This window comes from Propithecus coquereli, unplaced genomic scaffold, assembly GCF_000956105.1.
Source record: "Propithecus coquereli isolate 6110/MARCELLA unplaced genomic scaffold, Pcoq_1.0 Scaffold137, whole genome shotgun sequence".
NCBI lineage: Eukaryota > Metazoa > Chordata > Mammalia > Primates > Indriidae > Propithecus > Propithecus coquereli.
This window is the reverse complement of record NW_012137969.1, coordinates 6635434-6654852: the sequence shown is the minus strand read 5'-3', so window position 1 is coordinate 6654852 and position 19419 is coordinate 6635434. Positions and strand designations below refer to the sequence as shown.

The following is a 19419-nucleotide window of genomic DNA, read 5'->3' as shown; positions in this document are numbered from 1 at the left end:
GAGCAGGGCCCTGTCTCTGGAAAAGAAAACATACATCCACACGAAGCCTCAAACATTCATAGCAGCTTTATTCGTAATAGTCAAAAAGTGGGAAAAACCCGAACGTCTAAACTGATGAATGGATAACGTGGCATATCCATACAATGAAGGATCATTCAGTCATACAAAGCATAAACTACTGACTGAATGCTGCGACATAAATGAACCTTGAACATGCTAAGTGAGAAAAGGCAATCACAAAAGACCACGTATCACACAACTCCACTCGTATGGAATGTTCAGAATAGGCAAATCGATAGAGACAGAAAGTGGATTTGTGGCTGCTGAGGGTGGGGTAGGGGGTGGCAGGTGATAACCGAAACGTTCAAGCTTCTTTTTGAGGTGATAAAAATGTTCTAAAATTCAGCGTGGCAACGGTTGCAGGTATCTGTGAGTGTAACTATAAACCACTGAACTGCACACTTCAAATCGGTAAGCTACAGGGCATGAGCCCTATCTCAGTAACACATTAAAATGGGTGGAGAGGGAAAAACATGAAAAACAAACAGAAGAAGTTGTGGACGCTGCAGTCATGGGTTCTCACCCAGTGCCTGCTATGCTGGAACAAACCCTCTTTCTTTTAATAGACCAGGATTTCAACGTCAAGTCCAAGTTTACAAGAGAGAACAGGGCTGAGTGGGCCTGGCTGGAGAGACACCCCCCGCCCCCGCTCCGGCCCAGATGAAAGAGAAACACAGAGGGGTCAATGAGGAAATGGGGCCTTGCCTGAGCCGAGGGCCTCAAGGCTGGAGGGGTCCCAGCCCTGGACACTCCCACCTCCAGAGCTGGGAGGGCCTCCTGTGCGCAGTGGCCTATGGGGCAACCCCCAGGAGACCCTGCCTACCCTGCTGCCAGCCAGGCCTGAACCCTGAGTGCAGTGACCACAGGCCACCCTCCCGGGCCAGCAGTCTCCAGGACCAGGTAACCTCAGGTGTTCCCACCTGCCCTGCTGTGGAGGCTTCTCAGAGCTCCTTGTGGCCATGCTCCTCACCCTCTCCGGGCATCCAATGCCTCTGGTCACTCTGGGAAAACACCCTACCTGGACCTGCCCGCCGTGTGACCTATGTGCCACCAGACCCTTGTCCTGTAAGACCTCAGCCACCTGCTTCTGATCAGCTGCCCTCCCTAAAGTGCTCGGCAGGAGCCAGGCTGTCCTTGGTCAGGCCTCCGTCTCCTGGGCCTTGAACAAAGACCTCCTGTGAGCACGCTCGGGTACCCGGCCCTTTCCACCCAGCTCCAAGGCACAGTCTAGCCTGGCCCCAGGGCCCCCAGGAGGTGGCTCCTCCGCAGGTGTGATGCTGGAGGGACAGGTGGGTGCCGAGATGAGACCTTGGAGTCCCATGGGGCCTGGTGTCTGCCACACACACCTACCATCTGAAACCCTCCACACTATGCTCAGAAAGCCAGGGGTTAGAATGTCATCCTAGTCACATGAGGGCCACCCCACAGGAGGAAGTGAGAGAGCAGGAAGCAGACGGTCCCAGGCCTGAGAGTCTGACCCACCTTGTAACACTGTGCCAGGGCCAGGTGAGGGGTCTCACACACTGTCTCATGAGACACAAATACTTCTGTCTTCTAGATGAGAAACTGAGCAGTGCAGGGTTCCAGTGTGTCACTTACGTGGGTGCAGGAGGAGGCCGTGAACCTGGCACTCCCTGGCATGCGCTCAGCAGCGAGCCAGGTGCCCCCAAGGCCTGGTTCTGGCTCTGTGTGGTGAGGCTGTGGCTAGGGATGCGGAGGGGCCTGGAGCTCGGCCTGAGCAGTGGGGTGGGGGCCAGCAGGCCCTCAGGCTAGTGCAGCCACAAGACCCTCCCATGGGAAGATGCAGGCGCTGCCCATCACCGGGCACACCTGTCCCCAGCCTAGGGGAAGGGCCAGTATTTCTGTGCCCGGGGGTGGGAAGGCCCGTGGACGAGGGGTGGGAAGGCCCCTCAGCCCAGGGCTTGAGACTTCTCCAAAGACTGCGTCCGTCCACCTGCTCAGGGGGTTCTCCCCAAGGACACCGCTGCTGCCCCACTGCGTGCTCGGGCAGGAGGTGCCAGCTTAAGGGGAGAGAACACCCGCCCTGCCCCTCCTGTGCCCAGCCCCCACCACTCCACCCGCTGTGGCGCGGAGCGGTATTTATGCCAACATGAAGCAGCGCCGTCGGGGGGCTGGCGCCGCTCAAGACAAGCAGATGGGAAAGATCGAACAACTCTGCTGAAATCTGCTGCTAGATGACAGCTTTGAGGAAGAAAGGGGAAAAATGGCTATAATCTTCTGCTAAAATTTGTTGCCTTGTTTGATTCGCAGCTGAGAAAACTGTGGAGACACTGACAAGAATCTCAAAAGGAAAAGTTTTGAACCTTCCTTTGATGCGATGGTGCAATTATTGACTAAACAAAAATCTTTCACTTGCCGAGTGAGCAGGATACCTGCCGCTTCCTGTTATTTGAGGGTAGCCGGAGGGCGCGGGGCACGTGCAAGAAAGCACTGGGTGGACAGGGCAGTCCCCAGACACTCCCGGGTCCACCGTCCAAGCTCTCTTTGGGGCTGGGCCTGGGGCCACAGAGAAGGCAGAGCCCTGGCAGACAGCAGTCACTGAGGGGCCTGCGCGGGGCTCAGGGGGCGTTGATCACGTGTCTCTGGAAGCTGCTGTGCGGTCCAGAGAGGGCGAGGCTCCTCCAAGGTCTCTGTGCGAACTCCCAGGGACTGAACCCCTGTGGCCCACCCGCCACTGCCCCTGGGGAGGTCTGAGGCTTTCTCCTGCCTCCTCCCTGTCCTCAGATTTCCACCTGTTGTTCCAGTTCTGTGCAGGCTCTGACTGGCCATCTCCCTCTGTGTTCAGGGGACAGCTGGCATCCTGAGCCCTGCAGGGAAGTGGCTGGGCAGGGACCAGCTTCGGCTTCATTCTGTCCCTACAGTAAGGTCTGCCCCTGGCTTGCTAGTGAGCTTGAGCAGGCCTCCTGTCCCCTCTGGGCCTCAGTTTCCCATCTTTGAAAAAGTAAGAGTGGTGAGCTTGGTCTGCAAGGACCTTCCTTCAGACCCCGTCACTCCTCGAACCCCTGCGACAGTCTGTGCATGGGCCTGCCTCGGTATCCACCCCCTGTTCCCAGTCCCCCAGAGCCCTGCCAGGGAGGTGGTTGCCCCCCGGGCCTGGCTGCCCCTGGGGAGGGAGGGCCGGCTGCCAGCCTGCGCCTGACTCGCATGCCTAGAGAGGAGAAAGAGCTGGAAGGAGGCAGCCACGCGAGGGGAATGGAAAGCGCAGTTAAATAACCGCCAGCCCTCATGCATATTTATGGCTCACCCGGCCCCACAGCCAAATCAATGCCTCTCCTGGCTGAAAGCAACACGGCTTGGGAGGAAGAGGGAGGCAGTCCTGGGTGCCCACTGGGCTTGGGGCAGGGCAGAGCCAGACCAGCCCAGCCCTCCCAGCCTCCTGACCACTGATGCACATGGCCAGGCCTGTAGAATCAGCCTTTGCAACAAGCCTAAGCCAGGTCACACCTCCTCAGCAGCAACATGACCTTGGGCAAGCCCGCAGGCACCCTGAGCCTCAGTTTCCTACATTCTGCAGGGTGCTGGCGAGAGGGGCCCGGGGGCCGGGCTGCATGCCTGTACACGAGTGTGGCTGAGGGGGCATTTGGGACACATCGACCTCCCTATAGGCAGGTGGAATGCAAAGGGACGGGGCAGCTGGGAGCAGTCATGAGTGAAGGGTGGGGACCCCCTGAGGCTGGCCCACCTCCTCGCCCACAGACCCATTAGCTGAGGCCCACGCAGCCTGTGCTGGTCACCAAGGGGTGAATACAGGGAGGATGAGCCCCGTGGGACCTGCCTCTCTTTGCCAAATGTTTCCCCACCCCAGGCCTGGTCTATCCCTAGTCTACGTCGGCCGAGGGTGAGAGAAGACGATGACAACACGGCTGGAGCCCTAAAACCTAGCTTGTAGTGTGCCATCTCCTGACACACTGCGAGGCGCTAACAAAGCTTGGCTCCTCTGTGCTGCACTCCCTGTGTGGCACCCTGCCCGGAAGCTGAGCCCAGGGTCCCCGCTGGCCAGAGCCTCAGGGAGCTGCGAGGCTCTTCCCACAACAGCCTCCTGACAGTCTCTGCAGCTCCCCACGGCCACGCAGGACAGAACGTGGAACAGGCCATATTTATCCAACAATGACCTGTGCGGGGACCCAGGCAGGGGCCAAAGGAGGGCTGCCTAGTCAGGACCCCAACTGCCAGGCCTCCTGTGACAGCCTGCGGGAGGCTTCGCCCCACCAGGTCCCACCTCCAGCTCAGGCTCTCGGCAACCCCCAGGCCTGGTATGAGTGCATCTCAGCAGCAAGTGAGGGTCCCAGAGCAAAGGACAGGAGCCTGGCACCAGCAACTCTCCACTAGTCAACAGGCAGGGACAGAGGGTCCCCTTCAGATTTGGCAGAGCCGAGAATGGATCACCTCGGGGCTAACTCCAGACCTCCCAGACTGCAGGGGGAGGGTCACCAACCTGACAGCATCTGCAGGACCCGCAGCAACAACTTTCCCACTGTTCCGGGTAGGAGAACAGTCAGTGTCACACTGTCTAGCTGGGACACCCCTCCCATATACAACCTGGGAGGAAGGGAAGATGGCTGCCATTCCAGGACGCCACATGGAGCTCGCTTGGCCCTGAAGCAGAGGCCCAGCCTGGCTCAGCCTCAGCTGCACTGCCTGGGCCCCACTCCTGGAGGCCTAGGTAGGGCCCAGGGTGCGGCCTTGGAGCTGGCATTCTGCTGCTCAAAACACGTACTAATGTGCTACTTTTGAGACGTGAACAAATCACTTTCTCTCTGAGCCTCAATTTGGTTATCTGCAAATGGGACGCTACCAAGTCCTCGGAAAGATCAAATGAGTCAATAATACATGTGAAAATGGTCTTAAATCATGAGCAGCTTTGCTGCGTGTGCAATTATTGCCCATGGTGGTGACTATCAGAGCAAAACCCAAAGATGTGGCTCTCCTCCCCCTGCCAGATGTGCCCAGGTTGCTACATCCCTTCAGCCCTCGGTCCATCTTGAATTCCTCACCTGAGGACCTGAGCCTTTCCTGAGACGTCTCTGAGAACCAGAGGGTGTCTGGCAGCCTGGGCCACAGGAAAGTGCCAGGTTCAAACCTAATGCCCTGAAAGAGAGAGATGGCAAAGAACCTGCCCTTCCCCAGATCACAGCGGGGGACCCAGGAAGCAGAGATGAGGCAGGTCGGGGGAGGGGGACACAACTATTCCCCAGCCCCTGGGGCAACCATGGCCAGGGCCTGTCCTGGACAAAGCTCTCGCTGCCCGAGGAAGGAACCCTCTCATCCATTTCGCACTTTTGTCTTCCCCCCAATTTCCTGGGTACCTGAGCTCACCTGCATTCCCTTTGTCCTCCCTCATTAAACAAAAAGCTGGGTCTGATCTGTGCGCCCTCCCAAGAGGCTCAGGAAACAAGAGAGTATCAGAGTTGGCCAAGCCCAGGAGGCCTGAGACCCCAAGACAGAGGCAGTGCCCATCTGGGACACCAGCATCATGCTTCGAGCCGGGCTAAGAGCCACTCGGGGACTGTCACTACAGGCTCCTGTGAGCAGGGCAGCCACAGTCCCCATTTCCTAGGGGAGCAGCCTGGGCCTCTGAGAAGCTGCTGACAAGCTCAGGGCGGTTGGCTGCACAGAACCAGAAGAGCCACCAGAACCAGGCTCCCCATGTATGGCCCAGCGCCCCTCACGCCCACCACAGCTGCTCACCTGAAAGTAGATGTCACCCACCGCCCTCTGAATTTGGTTTCCTATTGAAGCGCACACCACAGCTTCAGTCCAAGGAGTGGCTCAGGGACAGGTAGGTGGAAGATTGAGATGTTCAGAGGCTGGTCCCAGGGCACGTCTGATCTTGGGGTCTAGCAGAGACTGCTGGGTAGTTTCTGTATGAACACACCAAGGTCCCACCACACAGGTGCACATGCCCAGGCAGCAAATGCAGGGGACCTGGCAGAGCCTGTGCTGGGTCCCAGTCCTACCAGCTATGAGCTGTGTGACTCTGGGTGAGTCCTTGGGACCCCAATCTCAGTCTCGTGTCAGCCAGAGGTGAGAAGGACAACCTCTCATTGGACAGCAGGCCTGGTCAATGGTGACGGCGGCCATCCAGCCCACAGTTCACTTTGGAGGGCACTTCCTACATGGGTGGGGTGCAAGAGCTCGAGCCCACTCACACCGTCTGGCACGTCGACAGAGGAAGGACTCAACGCAGTCAACTATGTGACGCTGGGGTCACCAGCTGCTTGTTTTTCTACTGTTGTGGTCAGGAGCAAGGGTCATGGGCACAGCTATCCCAATGCTGAGGGTGTCAACTGGCAGCCACTGCACAGGGCCTGTCCTCTGTGCTGCTCCTCCACCACTGCCCACCCGGTCAGTCCTCCCGGGAAAGTTGGGGCCGGGGATGATGCCTTCACTTTCCCTCAAGGACAGCAGCTCAGTGGCTGGGGTACTACCCAAGTCCTTGCTAGTGAGGGATGTTCTGCGTGGAATCCAGTCCAGGCAGCCCCTCTGAAACAGTTCAACCTGCCTATTCCCAATTACATGTGATTTTTCATCATGCCCAATTTCTAGGTTTACATGTGTTGAGGTCTTAACTTCTTTACCTAAAAACTTTGCAAGGACCACATGGAGATGAAGAAAGAAGAAGGCAGCACACTAGCCTGAGGACACCAAGGCTGCAGACCTTAGGCAGCATGGAGCGACAGGAGTGCTCAGGCCACGAGGGCGGGGGACACGCCTGGCTGCACCATTCACCGTATCACATGCCTTCTGGGTCTCGCGTGTGGCTGGCAGTGGAACAGGCTGGCCCTGGGTCTCCTGGTGGTCACAACGTGAAGACACCAAGCTGCCACACGGTGGGCCCTGCAGGCACCGCCTGTCTCCTCTCTAGCCTGCCAGTCTGTGAGGGAGGGGCCTGCCCGGCAGCCTGGGGGCTGAGGGCCCTACAACTGGGTCAGGCCGGGCTGTGTCGATGCCAGGGGGCACAGGATCCAGCCAACACATAGACCATGGACGTTGGTGCCCCAAGGGCTGGTGGCCCAAGGGACTGAGCTCCCAGGAAAGTGAAACCTGGGCAGGAGAAGGGCTTAATATTCAGGGCGCATCATTCTTCTCATAAAAAAATCAAAAGAAATCAGTGCCAGTGGAAATTTCACCACACAAATGCACATCAGCAGGCGGCTGTTTTTAGTCCTCGGCGTTAATAAACATGAGCAGCCGGCATGCCGCCTCGGTGGGGCTCGGCTTCTTCCCTGTCATTAGTGTCTTATTTTCCTTACCACACTCGGGCCTGGGCAGCAGGGCCCAGGACATGCCAGCCCCAGGGTGCGGGGCCTGAGGTCCGGAGGCCTGGGGCACAGCCAGAGTGCCAGGCAGGGCAGAGTGGGATTCGGAGCACCCGCCTGGTGCTCCTGCAGGTCAGCAAGCACGTACGCAGCCCCTGTAAAGGAACCCAGTCTGCATGCAGGAGCACCCTCCGGAAGGAGAAGTAACAGGGCAAGACCCACTGGCAATAAAAACTGAGAAGGCTCAATGCCTAGCAGTAAATTCAACAAGAAATGTGCAAGATTAAAAATACATCCATAAAACGTTGCAAGGGAACACAAAGGAGGACCTCAACAAACGGAGAGACGTATCGGCGCTATTGAGTAAGAGTCAACTCCTACAGTCGCACAGTCTCGAAAGTCCGCGTGCACACCTCACGCGGTCCTAGTAAAAATTCTAAGCTGACAGGGTCAGCGGAAGAACCGGAAGCACTAAGTCCCTATGAAAAATAAACAGGAGCTGCCGGGAACATTCTGACAGCTGAGAGTCATGGGAGTGCAGGCAGAAACCTGAAAGCATCAATAACCAGAACCGTCTGGAACTGATCCTGACATGTGGACTGAGAGAGCAAAGACAGAACAGCACAGGCCTACCCACACTGTGCTCAGGAGGGAGGCACAGGTTTGCAACGAGTGGGTTTGGGGTTACTGGGTAGAGCTGTCTTTAAAAAAAAAAATTGGTTGAATCCATGCTTCATAGCTCGTAAAAAACAAAACCAAAACTGAATCTAAACCAAAGATTTAAATGTAAAACCCATAAGAAAACTAAAAGAAATCAGAGAATTCTCTTACAACATAACGTGAGAAAGGTCTAGGCAGTACCGAAGCCCAGGAAAGGTGGATAAATGCAGCTACACAGACATTTAAAAACCAAAACCTTCTGCTTGGTTAAAAAACAATACACGAAGCAAAGTCAAAGGACTAATGACAAATTGGGAGAACATACTTACAATCTATAACAAAAGAGTTAAATTTCTTCATATACAAAGCGCTCCCAGAAACCAGCAGGAAAAGGACCAACAATCCACTTAAAAAATGGACCAAGGGACATGAACACATAGAAACACACTAAAAAATCGTCTCTCTCTCAAAGCCAGTACAAGGAATGAAGGTTGAAACTACACTGAGATGCTTTTTTCCTTTCCAGACTAGGAAAACATTCTAAGAATCCGACGGCACACTCCGTGGCAAGGCCGCGGGAACCACGCCCATGTGCTGCTGGCATGAAAGTCCTATGCACTGCCCGAGGTTCCAACTGGTCCAGCTCTGTGAAGGGCCATTTGGGGCCATCTATTAAAACAGAAGCAGACACCCTTGGGTCCCTTCCCTCTCCCCTGAAAATATATCCTACCCACTGGGAATGGTGGACCTGGGGGCCGCTCCCGCAGACCTATCTGTGACCTGGTCACTGGTTACATGGCCCGTCTGCCAGTGAAGCCCCTGGCATGGTGCGAAAAGACCTCCCAGAATGCCTTTGGCGGAAAAAGCACAGTGCAGAATCGTTTCAAATTAAGCTATCTTTTGAGTTAAAAGGGGAGGGGGAATAAGACTCGTGTTAGGGAAAAAAGTAACTGCTGAGTTCAAAGAAGTCACCACATGGGAGGAATTAACCACACGTTATACATAGGAAGCAGGTCACCCCAGGAAATGGGTTGTATCATCCTCATCTTTCACATGAGGGCAGAGGCTCTGAGGTGGAGTGACTCCCCAGGGCTGACACTCCCAGACCACCCCCAGAGCCCTTGCCACGTCCAGGCATGCCCACTCCATGAGGCTCTGCTGTCAGTGGGCCACGCATGCTCACTCCTCACAGACCTGAAAACAGAGATCCAGAGCAGGGCAGGGCAGGGCAGGGCAGGTACTGGGTTGGGCCTCACACAGGGGCCACAAAGGTACAGAGAGGGCTGACGCCTGGCTGGGCCAGGCAGACCATGGAGACAACACAGTGGGCAGGGCAAGCTGACGGTGTGGGGCATAGCAAGAACCAGCTGGCCAGGCGGGGAGGAATGTGCCCAAGAGCCAGGCATCAGAGCGCAACAGCCGAGGTGCCAGGGCTTCTGAGAAGAGTCCAGTTGAAGCCGCAGCGAGAGAGGTTTGGTGGGGTGGGGCAGCCAGGACAGAGGCAGGCACAGGCCAAGGGCACCCTCGTGTCAGCCGACCTGCTGGGCTTCAGGAGGGGCCATGGCTCTGGGTGGCTCCTGGGCTGCAAGGAAGGTGGCCTCAGGTCCCGGGGGGTCTTGGGAACTAGGTGGACGGCCACCACAGGAGAGAGGGCAAAGAGGTCTCAAGAGGGGTGAGGGCCCTCTTGCCCCTGTGCTGGGGACGAAGGGAGGAGGCAGCCGAGACTAGCCGAGCTGTGATCAGACAGTGCTGCCTGCCTGGTGACGCAGACAGGAGCGGGCATAGTCTCCAGGCACCATGAGCTTTCTGCTCACAGGGAACCGGCAATTTTCTACCCACTCCATTTCCAAAAAAGATGCACTTATTTTAAATGTCACTGAGCTGCTCCTCTGGTCTCTCTCCTGAGCAGCAGTTGGGTGGGCTTCGAGGCCCCTGGTGGGGAGGAGCAAGGAGGCTGGGTCTGGGGGTGCCCAGGGAGGCAGCAGTGGACAGGCGGTTGCTCGTGGCCTGGCTCTGGAGGGCAGGCAGGGAAGCGCGGCAGGAACCACCAGCCTGCCCGAGCAGGCACCGTGATTAGGCCACACTGAGAAACACTGGAGCAGGGCTCCAAACTCCCGAGATGAATTCTACTTAATTACACGCACGCTGAAGTATTTAGAGGAAAGTATACAGATGTTTGCAATTTACTTTAAAATGCATCAAAAAAATGAAATGCCCTGGTGGACGGAAGAGGGGTGGACAGACAAACCATGAGACATCACAGTGAGACATCGTGGGGGAGTCTGGGTGCTGGGTAAGGGGGGTCACATAAGATTCTTTCAACTTTGCTGTATGTTTGAAAAATGTTCATAATAAAACATCATGAAAAATCCAACAGGACTGAGTTTGAATGCTGGCTCTGTCATCACTACCCAGTACACAGGGGACCCAACAGGGCACCAGCACCTGGCCACTCTGCGCACTCAACCTGGCCACTCCTCATTACCTGGCGGGCACCATCACGTGCTGATGTGGCCCACCCCGCGAGGCCAGCGTCCAGCTGTCAGACTGTCTAATGGACTGGCCTCGTTGTGTCTGGCCCCTCTTTGGTGCCCTCACAGTCTCCAGATTTGGTCCATCAGAACCACAAGCGTGGAAAGCCCTGTACCTTATTGCAGGGTAAGGCAGTGAGAACGATGGTGTCGCAACGGTAGCAGCATGGGTGTGGCTGACCAGGTGTGTGCCCTAGGAACTGCCACCTGCCTACTCTAAAGACGGCCTTTGGGAAGGCAGCGGGGAAAGACAGAGCCACGGCCCAGCCAGGCTCTGGAGTCTCAGCCCGCAAGGCCCAGGCCTGCTGTGAGGGGCCGTCGGAGGCTGTGGGGACAAACAGCGTAAGGCCCCTTTGCTGGTGCTTCACCACTCCGTGGCTTGTGGTTCTAGGCCAGTGGAGAGTGCCTGGGGCAGGGTGGGGGTGGGGACCATGGGTTGCAGCCAGGGACAGGGACTGTGCCTGCCACCTGCCCCGACTCCTGCAGCTGTGCCAACAGCCGCAGCACTCCCTCTGCTGCCGGATCTGGAGTCCCACGGGGTGTGCCCAATCTCCGTCTTCACTGAGCCCATTGTGTCTCTAAAGCACGGAGCATGTGAGCTTGCCCTCGCTTGCAGGCTAACTGCAGGCCTATTTCCCCACCTCTGGTAGATCCTCCTGCGGCTTGGACAACCTCAGTCGCAGGGCTCCGAGCGCCCCTGCCCACCTGAGCGGCTGGGTGAGAGGTCCCGCTATGCAGGCAGGCCCTGACTGCCACTTCCTACCCCCACAACAATCTAAGGAATGCACGCAGGTCCCCCGCACAGTGTACAAACAGCCCAGGACCCTCAGGGAGACCCAGAAAGGACAGCATTACAGTGGGGGCCACACGGTGAGCCTCCCACCGAGGTCGGCAAGATGGCTTCTCAGGCCTGTCCCCCAGCCAGGCACGGCATGCGAACACATACACACACACACACACACCCGCCCCACAGCCCTAAGCAGTAACTGGAGTTCTGTTTCCTCGCCAACCAGCTGTGAACTAATTACAAAAAGTTCTAACTAGTCGAGCCCCTCTCCAAGCATATGTTCCCAATTAAGTAAAACTACAGCTGATTTTAATCAATCTTCCTTGAAGCAGCTCAACTTGAAGACTCCCCGCCCAGAGGAAGAGTGAGCAGGGAGGCAGCGAGAGGACATTTGCATAGGGACACTCCCGTAGTGCCACCAGCACGGCTCGGTGACCAAATGCCCACAGACCTCCTCGGAGCTGCCCAGTTATGTGGCCCCAGCCCGTCTGGAGCTAGGCAGAAGCGCAGGGCTCCGGGAATGGTCCCCTGGGAAGGCTCTGAAGGTCCAGCACGTCCAGGACAGCCTCACACTCTGCCAACGCCTCCCGAGCAGGCGCTGGGGTGGTGGGGGTAGGCTTATGCCCTCGATGACGGAAAAGGCAGGAAGAGCCTCTAGGCAGATGTGAACATTTGATCCCCACCAACGCCCACAGGGGCATCTGCACCCTAATTTCATCAAGGCAGTTCTAGGGGCTCAGAAGGAAAAACCAACACGCCCAATACTACACCTGGCAGAGGCGAAGACAGGATCCCGCTGAGGGCAGCGGGCTTGGACACCAGTGGGCTGGCCGGTGGCACTCCGATTTCATGTGTCCAAACTGCCTTCGGACCCATTTCAAACACCACCTGGGCTCTGGCTCCTCCATTCTGCCAGGACCAGTTGTGCTGTGTCCTGGCCTTTGTCCCCATCTGCGCGGTGGGACCCGCCTGCCTTCCTGCATCATCAACGCTCAGTGCTACCCCCAAATCCCCCCACCCCCGTGTCAGTCACAGGCCTTCGCACACAGAGCGAATGGAGGACTGGGGCGCAAGCTCCGGCAGAGGGGTCAGACAGAAAAAGTCCCTTACAATGGGGTGAGCAGCACCACCTGGAACCGTCAGCTTAGCCTTTGGGATGCAAATCTCTGCTGCCCCAGACACAGCTACTGCTGGGATCACCTAGAGCAGACCCAGCGTGTGGGCGGGCCCACTGCTGCCCCAGCCGGCCTAGGAGGTGGGCCCGTGGCCACATGTGGGGTGTGCTTAGAGCCCAGGTCAGCTGTCACCCCGTGAGGTGGTCTCACAGAGGCCTGGGAGGAGGAGGGGTGGGGAGCAGGCCAGGAGTGCAGGGGGAGAAACAGGGTTGAGAGACAACACACCTGGGTTCAAATCCCAGCTCTGCTCTCCGGCCAGGTGCCCTGGACCACATTACTGACCTCTGAGTGGAAGTTTCCTGACCAGTGAACTGGGGTTGTGTTGCCCATCTCAGGAGGAAGTAGTGGGCCTGGGTGTGGCACAGAGCCAGCTCGTGGTCCTCACCCCCAGAGACGGCTAATGAGGGAAGCCAGCTTCAGGCCGCCCCAGGCTCCCTCCATCATGCTGACCTTCCTGGAACGAGGCCCATTTTCAGGGCAGAAATGGCCCAAGAGCCTTCTGGATTTAAGCCGGACCTGTAGCGCTGGTGGGTGCAGGTGGCAGCTGGGGGCTTGGGATGCAGCAGCTGGGGCTTGCTGCTGCTTGCAGGTCCCAGCGATCCTGGCTGAAGCACCTGAGAGCAAGTCATGCAGCCCAGTGGGTCCAGTGCCAAGGGGCAACCCGAGCCACCCACAGGGGCTGTGCAGCCTCCCCAGCCCCGGGCTCAGCGCAGGACCGTCTGGAAGCTCCAGAGGCCCAACCTACAGCTGCTCCGCCAGCTCACTCCTCTGGGCTTGTTTCTCCCGTGCCCAGTTAGCCTAGCCCAGGGTGGCGGCTGGTTCCATGAATCCTGGGTTGGACTCATTGTCACATCATAGCACAAACATCTGCCCCACCAGACCACAGGCCCAGCCCTACACTCTCCTGCTGGGCAAGCTGTGGGCTAACCCAACTCCTCAGCTCTGAGCAGCTCCAGGACACACCCCTACACGAGGGGCCCCACCCCACCAAGGGCCCCAAGGAACTCCGCAGGAGGGTCCCAGGAGCCACTGCTAATCCCAGCCTCATGCTGACCCAGGTGGAGCACAGAGAGCCCTCAGCATTTCCTGCCAGATATCCTGTCCCCATAACTCCTACATAGGAGCACTCGATTTGAGAACATACTGTCTGCACGGGACGGTGGCTATGGGCAGCCCCTGCCTGGCGTTCACCTGTACTCCAGTCTCATCAGCTTCTCAACCACCTCTCCAAGAGCAAGCAAGGATGTTTTGTGAGGAACTAGAAGCCCAGAAGCAGGAAAGCTGTGGTGCAGGGTTCCCGGGGGATGCACTGTACCCATCAGCAGGATTTGGGAAGTTCGGGCTCTGCGCATCCTGGCAGGGCACCGCTGCCGGCCGCCGGGACTCACCTGACACCGGCCCAGCAATCCCCACCCGAGGGCAGCAGCCCAACTGAAATATCACAAAACAACAGGTTCCAGGCCGAGCACAGTCCAGCTGCGGGCCAGACAGAGGTCACTTCTCCCATTGCCAGGAATTGTAATAAAAAAGATTTTCTTTGCCTTTAATAGGTGCCAAGATAAAATCAATGGCCTATCTAAAATCTGGGTAATTTCAACCCTGTGGGTTTCTGCCATGGAACAATTTAGAACAGGACAAGAAAAATAAAAAGAAAGTGAAATTAAAAGAATGCAAACAGTAGTCCAACTTCACACTGGCAGGTGGATGGGACAGGCCTGGACACCACCCAGAACCACATAGCAGGCTCCACCAGCCTCCCTGCCCAAGAGCCCGTTGTGGTCACATCAGACACCTGTGGGCAGTGCAGGGAGAAGGGAAGGCAGGTCATCGGAGCATGGTGGACTCCAGGCAGAGGAGGCAGGCGGCCCCACAGGCCTGTGGGCCGGCATGTCTCCCAGGTCGCTGGGCTCTGGGACGTATCCAACCAGGGCTGCCCCAGCACTCACCTGCAGGACACCCCTCTCCAGCTGCGCCTCCAGCACCCTCTTCTCTTCTTCCAGGCTCCTGCGGTCCCCCTCCAGCTCCTCGACCTTTAACCTGCAAGAAGAGTGAGACCATGACAAGGCCTTGTGGCAGCCCCATGTGTGCAAGCAGAGGGGATGGTGGTTACCAGGGTCGGAGGGAGGTTCAGTTAGGCAGGAGAAGTAAGTTCAAGGGGCCTGTTGTACATCACCGTGATGGCAGTTAATAACAATGTATTGTATGGATTTTAAGTATTCTCATCACAAAATCACGTGAGGTGATGAATATGTTAATTTGTTTGAACAAGTTATTCCACTAAGTATACGTATTTCCAAACATCATGTTGTATACCATAAATTTATCCAATTTTTACTTGTCAGTTAAACACTAAAATACAATAAAAGCCCACATATACATTTTAAAACTATGGTACATCCATACAGTAGAATATTACCTAGGAATTAAAAAAAAGTGGACTGTACCCAGCAGAAGACCAGGCAGGAAGCAAGGGCTTGACAACACTCTAAACCAGCTAGACTCACACGGCACACACAACAGCAGACACACACTCTCCCCAGGTGCACATGGAATATTCTCCAGAACAGACCAAAAGTTAAGCTATAAAACAAGTCTTAATAAGTTAAATTTATTAATTTAATGGAATTAATTCAGTGGAATGAAATTAGAAATCAATAACAGAAGGAAACTAGAAAACTCACATATATGTGGAAAGTAAATAACGACAAGTGAGTCAAAGAGGAAATCACAAGGGGATTATAAAATACCCAGGGAAGCTTATACCTGTAAATGTCTACATTAGAAATGAAACATCCAAATCAATAACCCACCTGTGCACCATGAGAAACCAGAGAAGGAAGAGCAAATTAAGCTAAAAGCTACCAAAATGAAGGAAATAACAAAAAGAGCAGATAAGTGAATCTAAAAACAATACTGAAAAGAGTAACAAAATTGACAAATCTTTACCTAGAGCGACTAGTAAAAAAAGACTCAAATTATAAAATTCAGAAATGAAAGAGGGTGTATTCATACTGATTTTACAGAAATAACTATTATGAGAGAATACTATGAACAACTGCACAAAACTAGATAATCTAGATGAAATAAATTCCTATAAACACACAAGCTACAAAAGCTGACTCAAGAAGAAACAGAAAACTATAAACAGACCTATGATAAACAAGACTATGTCAGTAACCAAAACCCCACCAGAGACGAGAGCCCCGTCAGCTGACCTCACTAGGGAATTATAGCAAACATTTAAAGAAGAATTAACACCTGTCTTTCCCAAACTCCTTCAAAAAGTTGACGAGGAGGGAACACATCCTAATTCACTGTAGGAGACCAGTGTCATATGCTGACTCTGGTGCCAGACAAAGCCACTACATGATAACTAGAGACCCTTATGAACGTAAATATAAAAATCCTCACCAAGGTACCAGCAAACCGAACCCAGCCCGTATTAGGATTATACATCACGATCAAGGGGTTTATGCCAGGAACGCAATTTCAATACATGAAATTAATCTATGTAATACACCAGAGTTAACAGAATGTAGGAAAACAGCCCATAGATCATCTCAACTGAGGCAAAGAAAGCATTTTACAAAATCTATCACCCTTTCATGCTAAACACTCAACAAACTAGGAACAGAAAGGAACTTCCTAAACATGATAAAGGGCATCTTTCAAAAAAAATTGTCCACCGACATTAAGGCTGTTGAGGCAGAAATAATTTGATAAAGGTTTACTGGAAGCCCAATGTGAGGATGCACTGGGGAAGACACAACAGAGCTGGCAGCCCCAAGGTCTGTCACAAGTTGGAAGGTAACAGCAGAACCAGTCCAAGCTGGTTCCACTTTATAACAAAATGTAACAAAATGACTAGTTGTTTTTAGCAGCAAAGGACCCAGGTTGCACATCATATACTCAGAGCACGCCCAGATAAACGGAGTCCGATTTATGACCCAAGCTGGCTGGAATGGAAAGGGCAACCACAGGTAGAACCCAAGTATCCGGTCCAGGGATGGGACCACGTGAAGAAGCCAGGGGTGGCCGGTTTTGTTACAATACCGACTTAAGAGCCAGGGACCGCACTGCAGCGTTGTGTGACCCAGTCGGGCCATTGCGTTTTCCTGTCTCCCTCACTGGTGTGCTCTGCCTGTGAAACCTGCCGCCAAGCCCCAGCTCGGGGAGGCAGATGTGAGTGTTGCCTCCTGCCTCCTTGCCGGCCAACTCACAGTCAAGCTTCCTCTCTCCTCAGAAGCCGGTGCCCCAGCCATTGGCTTCTACATGAGTCAGGCAGTGAGTCCACTGCTCGGTAACATGCGTCACAGTTCCCTTCTTTCACTGGAGGGTACAATACAGAAGTTGCAAACACTGGCTATAGGATAAAACATTCTACATGCAAGACAATCAGTAAGATTGCATGATTCAGAAATAAATCAGCAACATTTCATGATTCAAAAACAAGTCAGTGTCCTTTTCAACATCAGTAAATTACATATTAATCAGTACGTCAACAGTTTGAGGAACTCAGGATGAGATTCTTCACACAGAGACAGGATGGAGGCCAGGAATCGTACGACCTTCCCCAGGCAGTTTATCTGTAAGCTGTCAAATGAGACCTGTAGGTTATTAAACCCATAGCGGATGCCAATTGCAATGGTGAAAGACTGGAAGCTTTTCCCCTAAAATCAGTAACAAGACGAGAAGGCTGGCGTTCCATTCAACACAGACAGCAATTAGGTGAGAAAAGAAAAAAAGACATCAAAATTGGAAAAGAAGAAGTAAAAATACCCCTACTTGCAGATGCCATGATAAAGAAAACCCTAAAGAATATGCAAAAAATGTATTATAGTCAATAAAAAAATTCAGCAACATCACAAGATGCAAAATATCAGTTGTATTTCTATATACTAGCAATGAACAATCTGAAAAGGAAAATAAGAAAACAATTCCATTTAAATAGCATCAAAAAGAACAAAACACTTAGGAAAAAATTTACCCCAGGAGGTGTAAGATTTGTACCCTAAAATCTGCCAAACATTGATAGAAGAAATTAAGGAAAACCTAAATAAACATACAGACATCCATGATAAAGGACAGGAAGATGTAATATTGTTTAGACATCAGAGGAGTCAAAATCTTGAGAAAGAATAACAAAGTAGGAGACTCATATTTCCTGATCTCAAAATTTACTACAAAGCTACAGCAATCAAAACAGAATTGATTTTTTTCTTTCTTTCTTTTTGTTAGAAGAGACAGGGTCTCACTCTATCACCCAGGCTTGAGTGCAGTAGCACAGTCATAGCTCACTGCAGCCTCGAACTCCTCAAGCAATCCTCCCACCTCAGCCCCTAGTAGCTGGGACTACAGGCACGCACCACTGCACCTGGCTAATTTTTTTCTTTTTTTTTTTTTTTTTTAAGAGATTAGGTTTTGCTATGTTGCCCAAGCTGGTCTCAAACTCCTGGCCTAAAGCGATCCTGCTGCCTTGGCCTCCAAGTAGCTCGGATTCCAGGCAGGAGCCATTGCGCCCGTCAAAGAATTGACTTTTACACACACAACAACGTGTATGAATCTCAAAGACGTTATATTGAATGAAAGAAGCCAGCCTCAAAAGATTACATATTGTAGGATTTGATTTATAGAACATTCTTGGAACAAACAAAACACTAGGGATGGAGACCCGTGGCTGCCAAGGGGTATGAGTGTACGTGGAGAACGGCGGGCAGGGTTGGGGGCTTGAGGGGATGAAACTATTCTGTACCCGGATTATGAAGTGATTAAAATCCACAGAATTCACATCATGAAAAAAATACAATGTTACTATATAATAATTTAAAAAGTAAAAAATAACCAGTCTTCTAGGTATGTCCTATATCTGATTGTGGTGGGGATCATATGCTAAGTGTACATTGGCCAACACATGACCCTGGCATCTGGTGGGGGATGGCGGTCCGTGTCTCATTACTGACATTCTTTCGAGCCGTAGGCACGTGGTAATAGCCAAATGTAGACTTGGATTCCCCTACTTGTTGTTTTGGAACTCGGAACATCACCCACACTCTCGACCTGCTCCTGGATGGAGTCTGCTGCCCCGACCTGGGCACTCCTCTTGCACTGAACCACAGGCTGACGGTGGGCGCGTTCTGGGGTTGCAAACTATGCCTCAATCAAATAAGTATCTTTAAAAACCTTTGGCCGGCTGCTAGAATCCAGTACATCAGTGCGGAGAATGCACATAGTGCAGTGTCTGGCCCGTTTAAGCTGTCTTTTATTACAATCGTTACTGCTGCTGCTGCTAGTACTACCATTACTAGTACTACCACCACCACTGCTACTACCACTACTACCATCACCACCACCACCGCTACTACTACTACCGCCACCGCTACCACCACCGCCACCACCACTATCACCACCACTGCCACTACCACCACCACAGCTACTACCACCACCACTGCCACTACTAGAGGGAACTGTTGTCATCACTTATAAAAACAATGGATCAGATTCCGAGATACAACCAGACTCCCACAGGCTAGACAGAGTCAGTCTCTTGAGATACACAAAATTCTCTGACAGGTAAGTCAAAACATGGCCAACAGGTTATCCACAAAGATGTTCATCACAGCTTGTTCTTAATAGCTGAAAACTTGAAACCAGTCAAGCTACAAAAAGGGTTAATCAAGTAAATTATGGAACAAACTATACATTAATACTTATAACAAGACCCATAAAAATATGGAAAAGTGTTTATGTTAGAATATAAGGTGGAGAAACAGGATTCAAATAGTATGTGTTTCACATTTTAAAAAATACATATGAGCCGGGCACAGTGTTACGCGCCTAGAGTCCCAGCTACTCAGGAGGCTGAGGTAGGAGGATCATTTGAGCCTAGGAGTTTGAGACCAGCGTGGGCAACACAGTGAGACCTCATC

General features: G+C 53.4%; 1 protein-coding gene across 2 annotated transcripts in view; it reads right to left on the bottom strand.

Moving 5' to 3' along the window:
- MAD1L1 (MAD1 mitotic arrest deficient-like 1 (yeast)) overlaps positions 1 to 19419 on the bottom strand; it is a 396911-nt gene that overhangs the window by 119642 nt on the left and 257850 nt on the right. For both annotated transcript variants that reach the window (XM_012639097.1, XM_012639098.1), the window contains one exon: positions 14440 to 14530. In XM_012639097.1, the coding sequence (XP_012494551.1) occupies positions 14440 to 14530 (91 nt within the window). The remainder of the gene's footprint in view (positions 1 to 14439; positions 14531 to 19419) is intronic.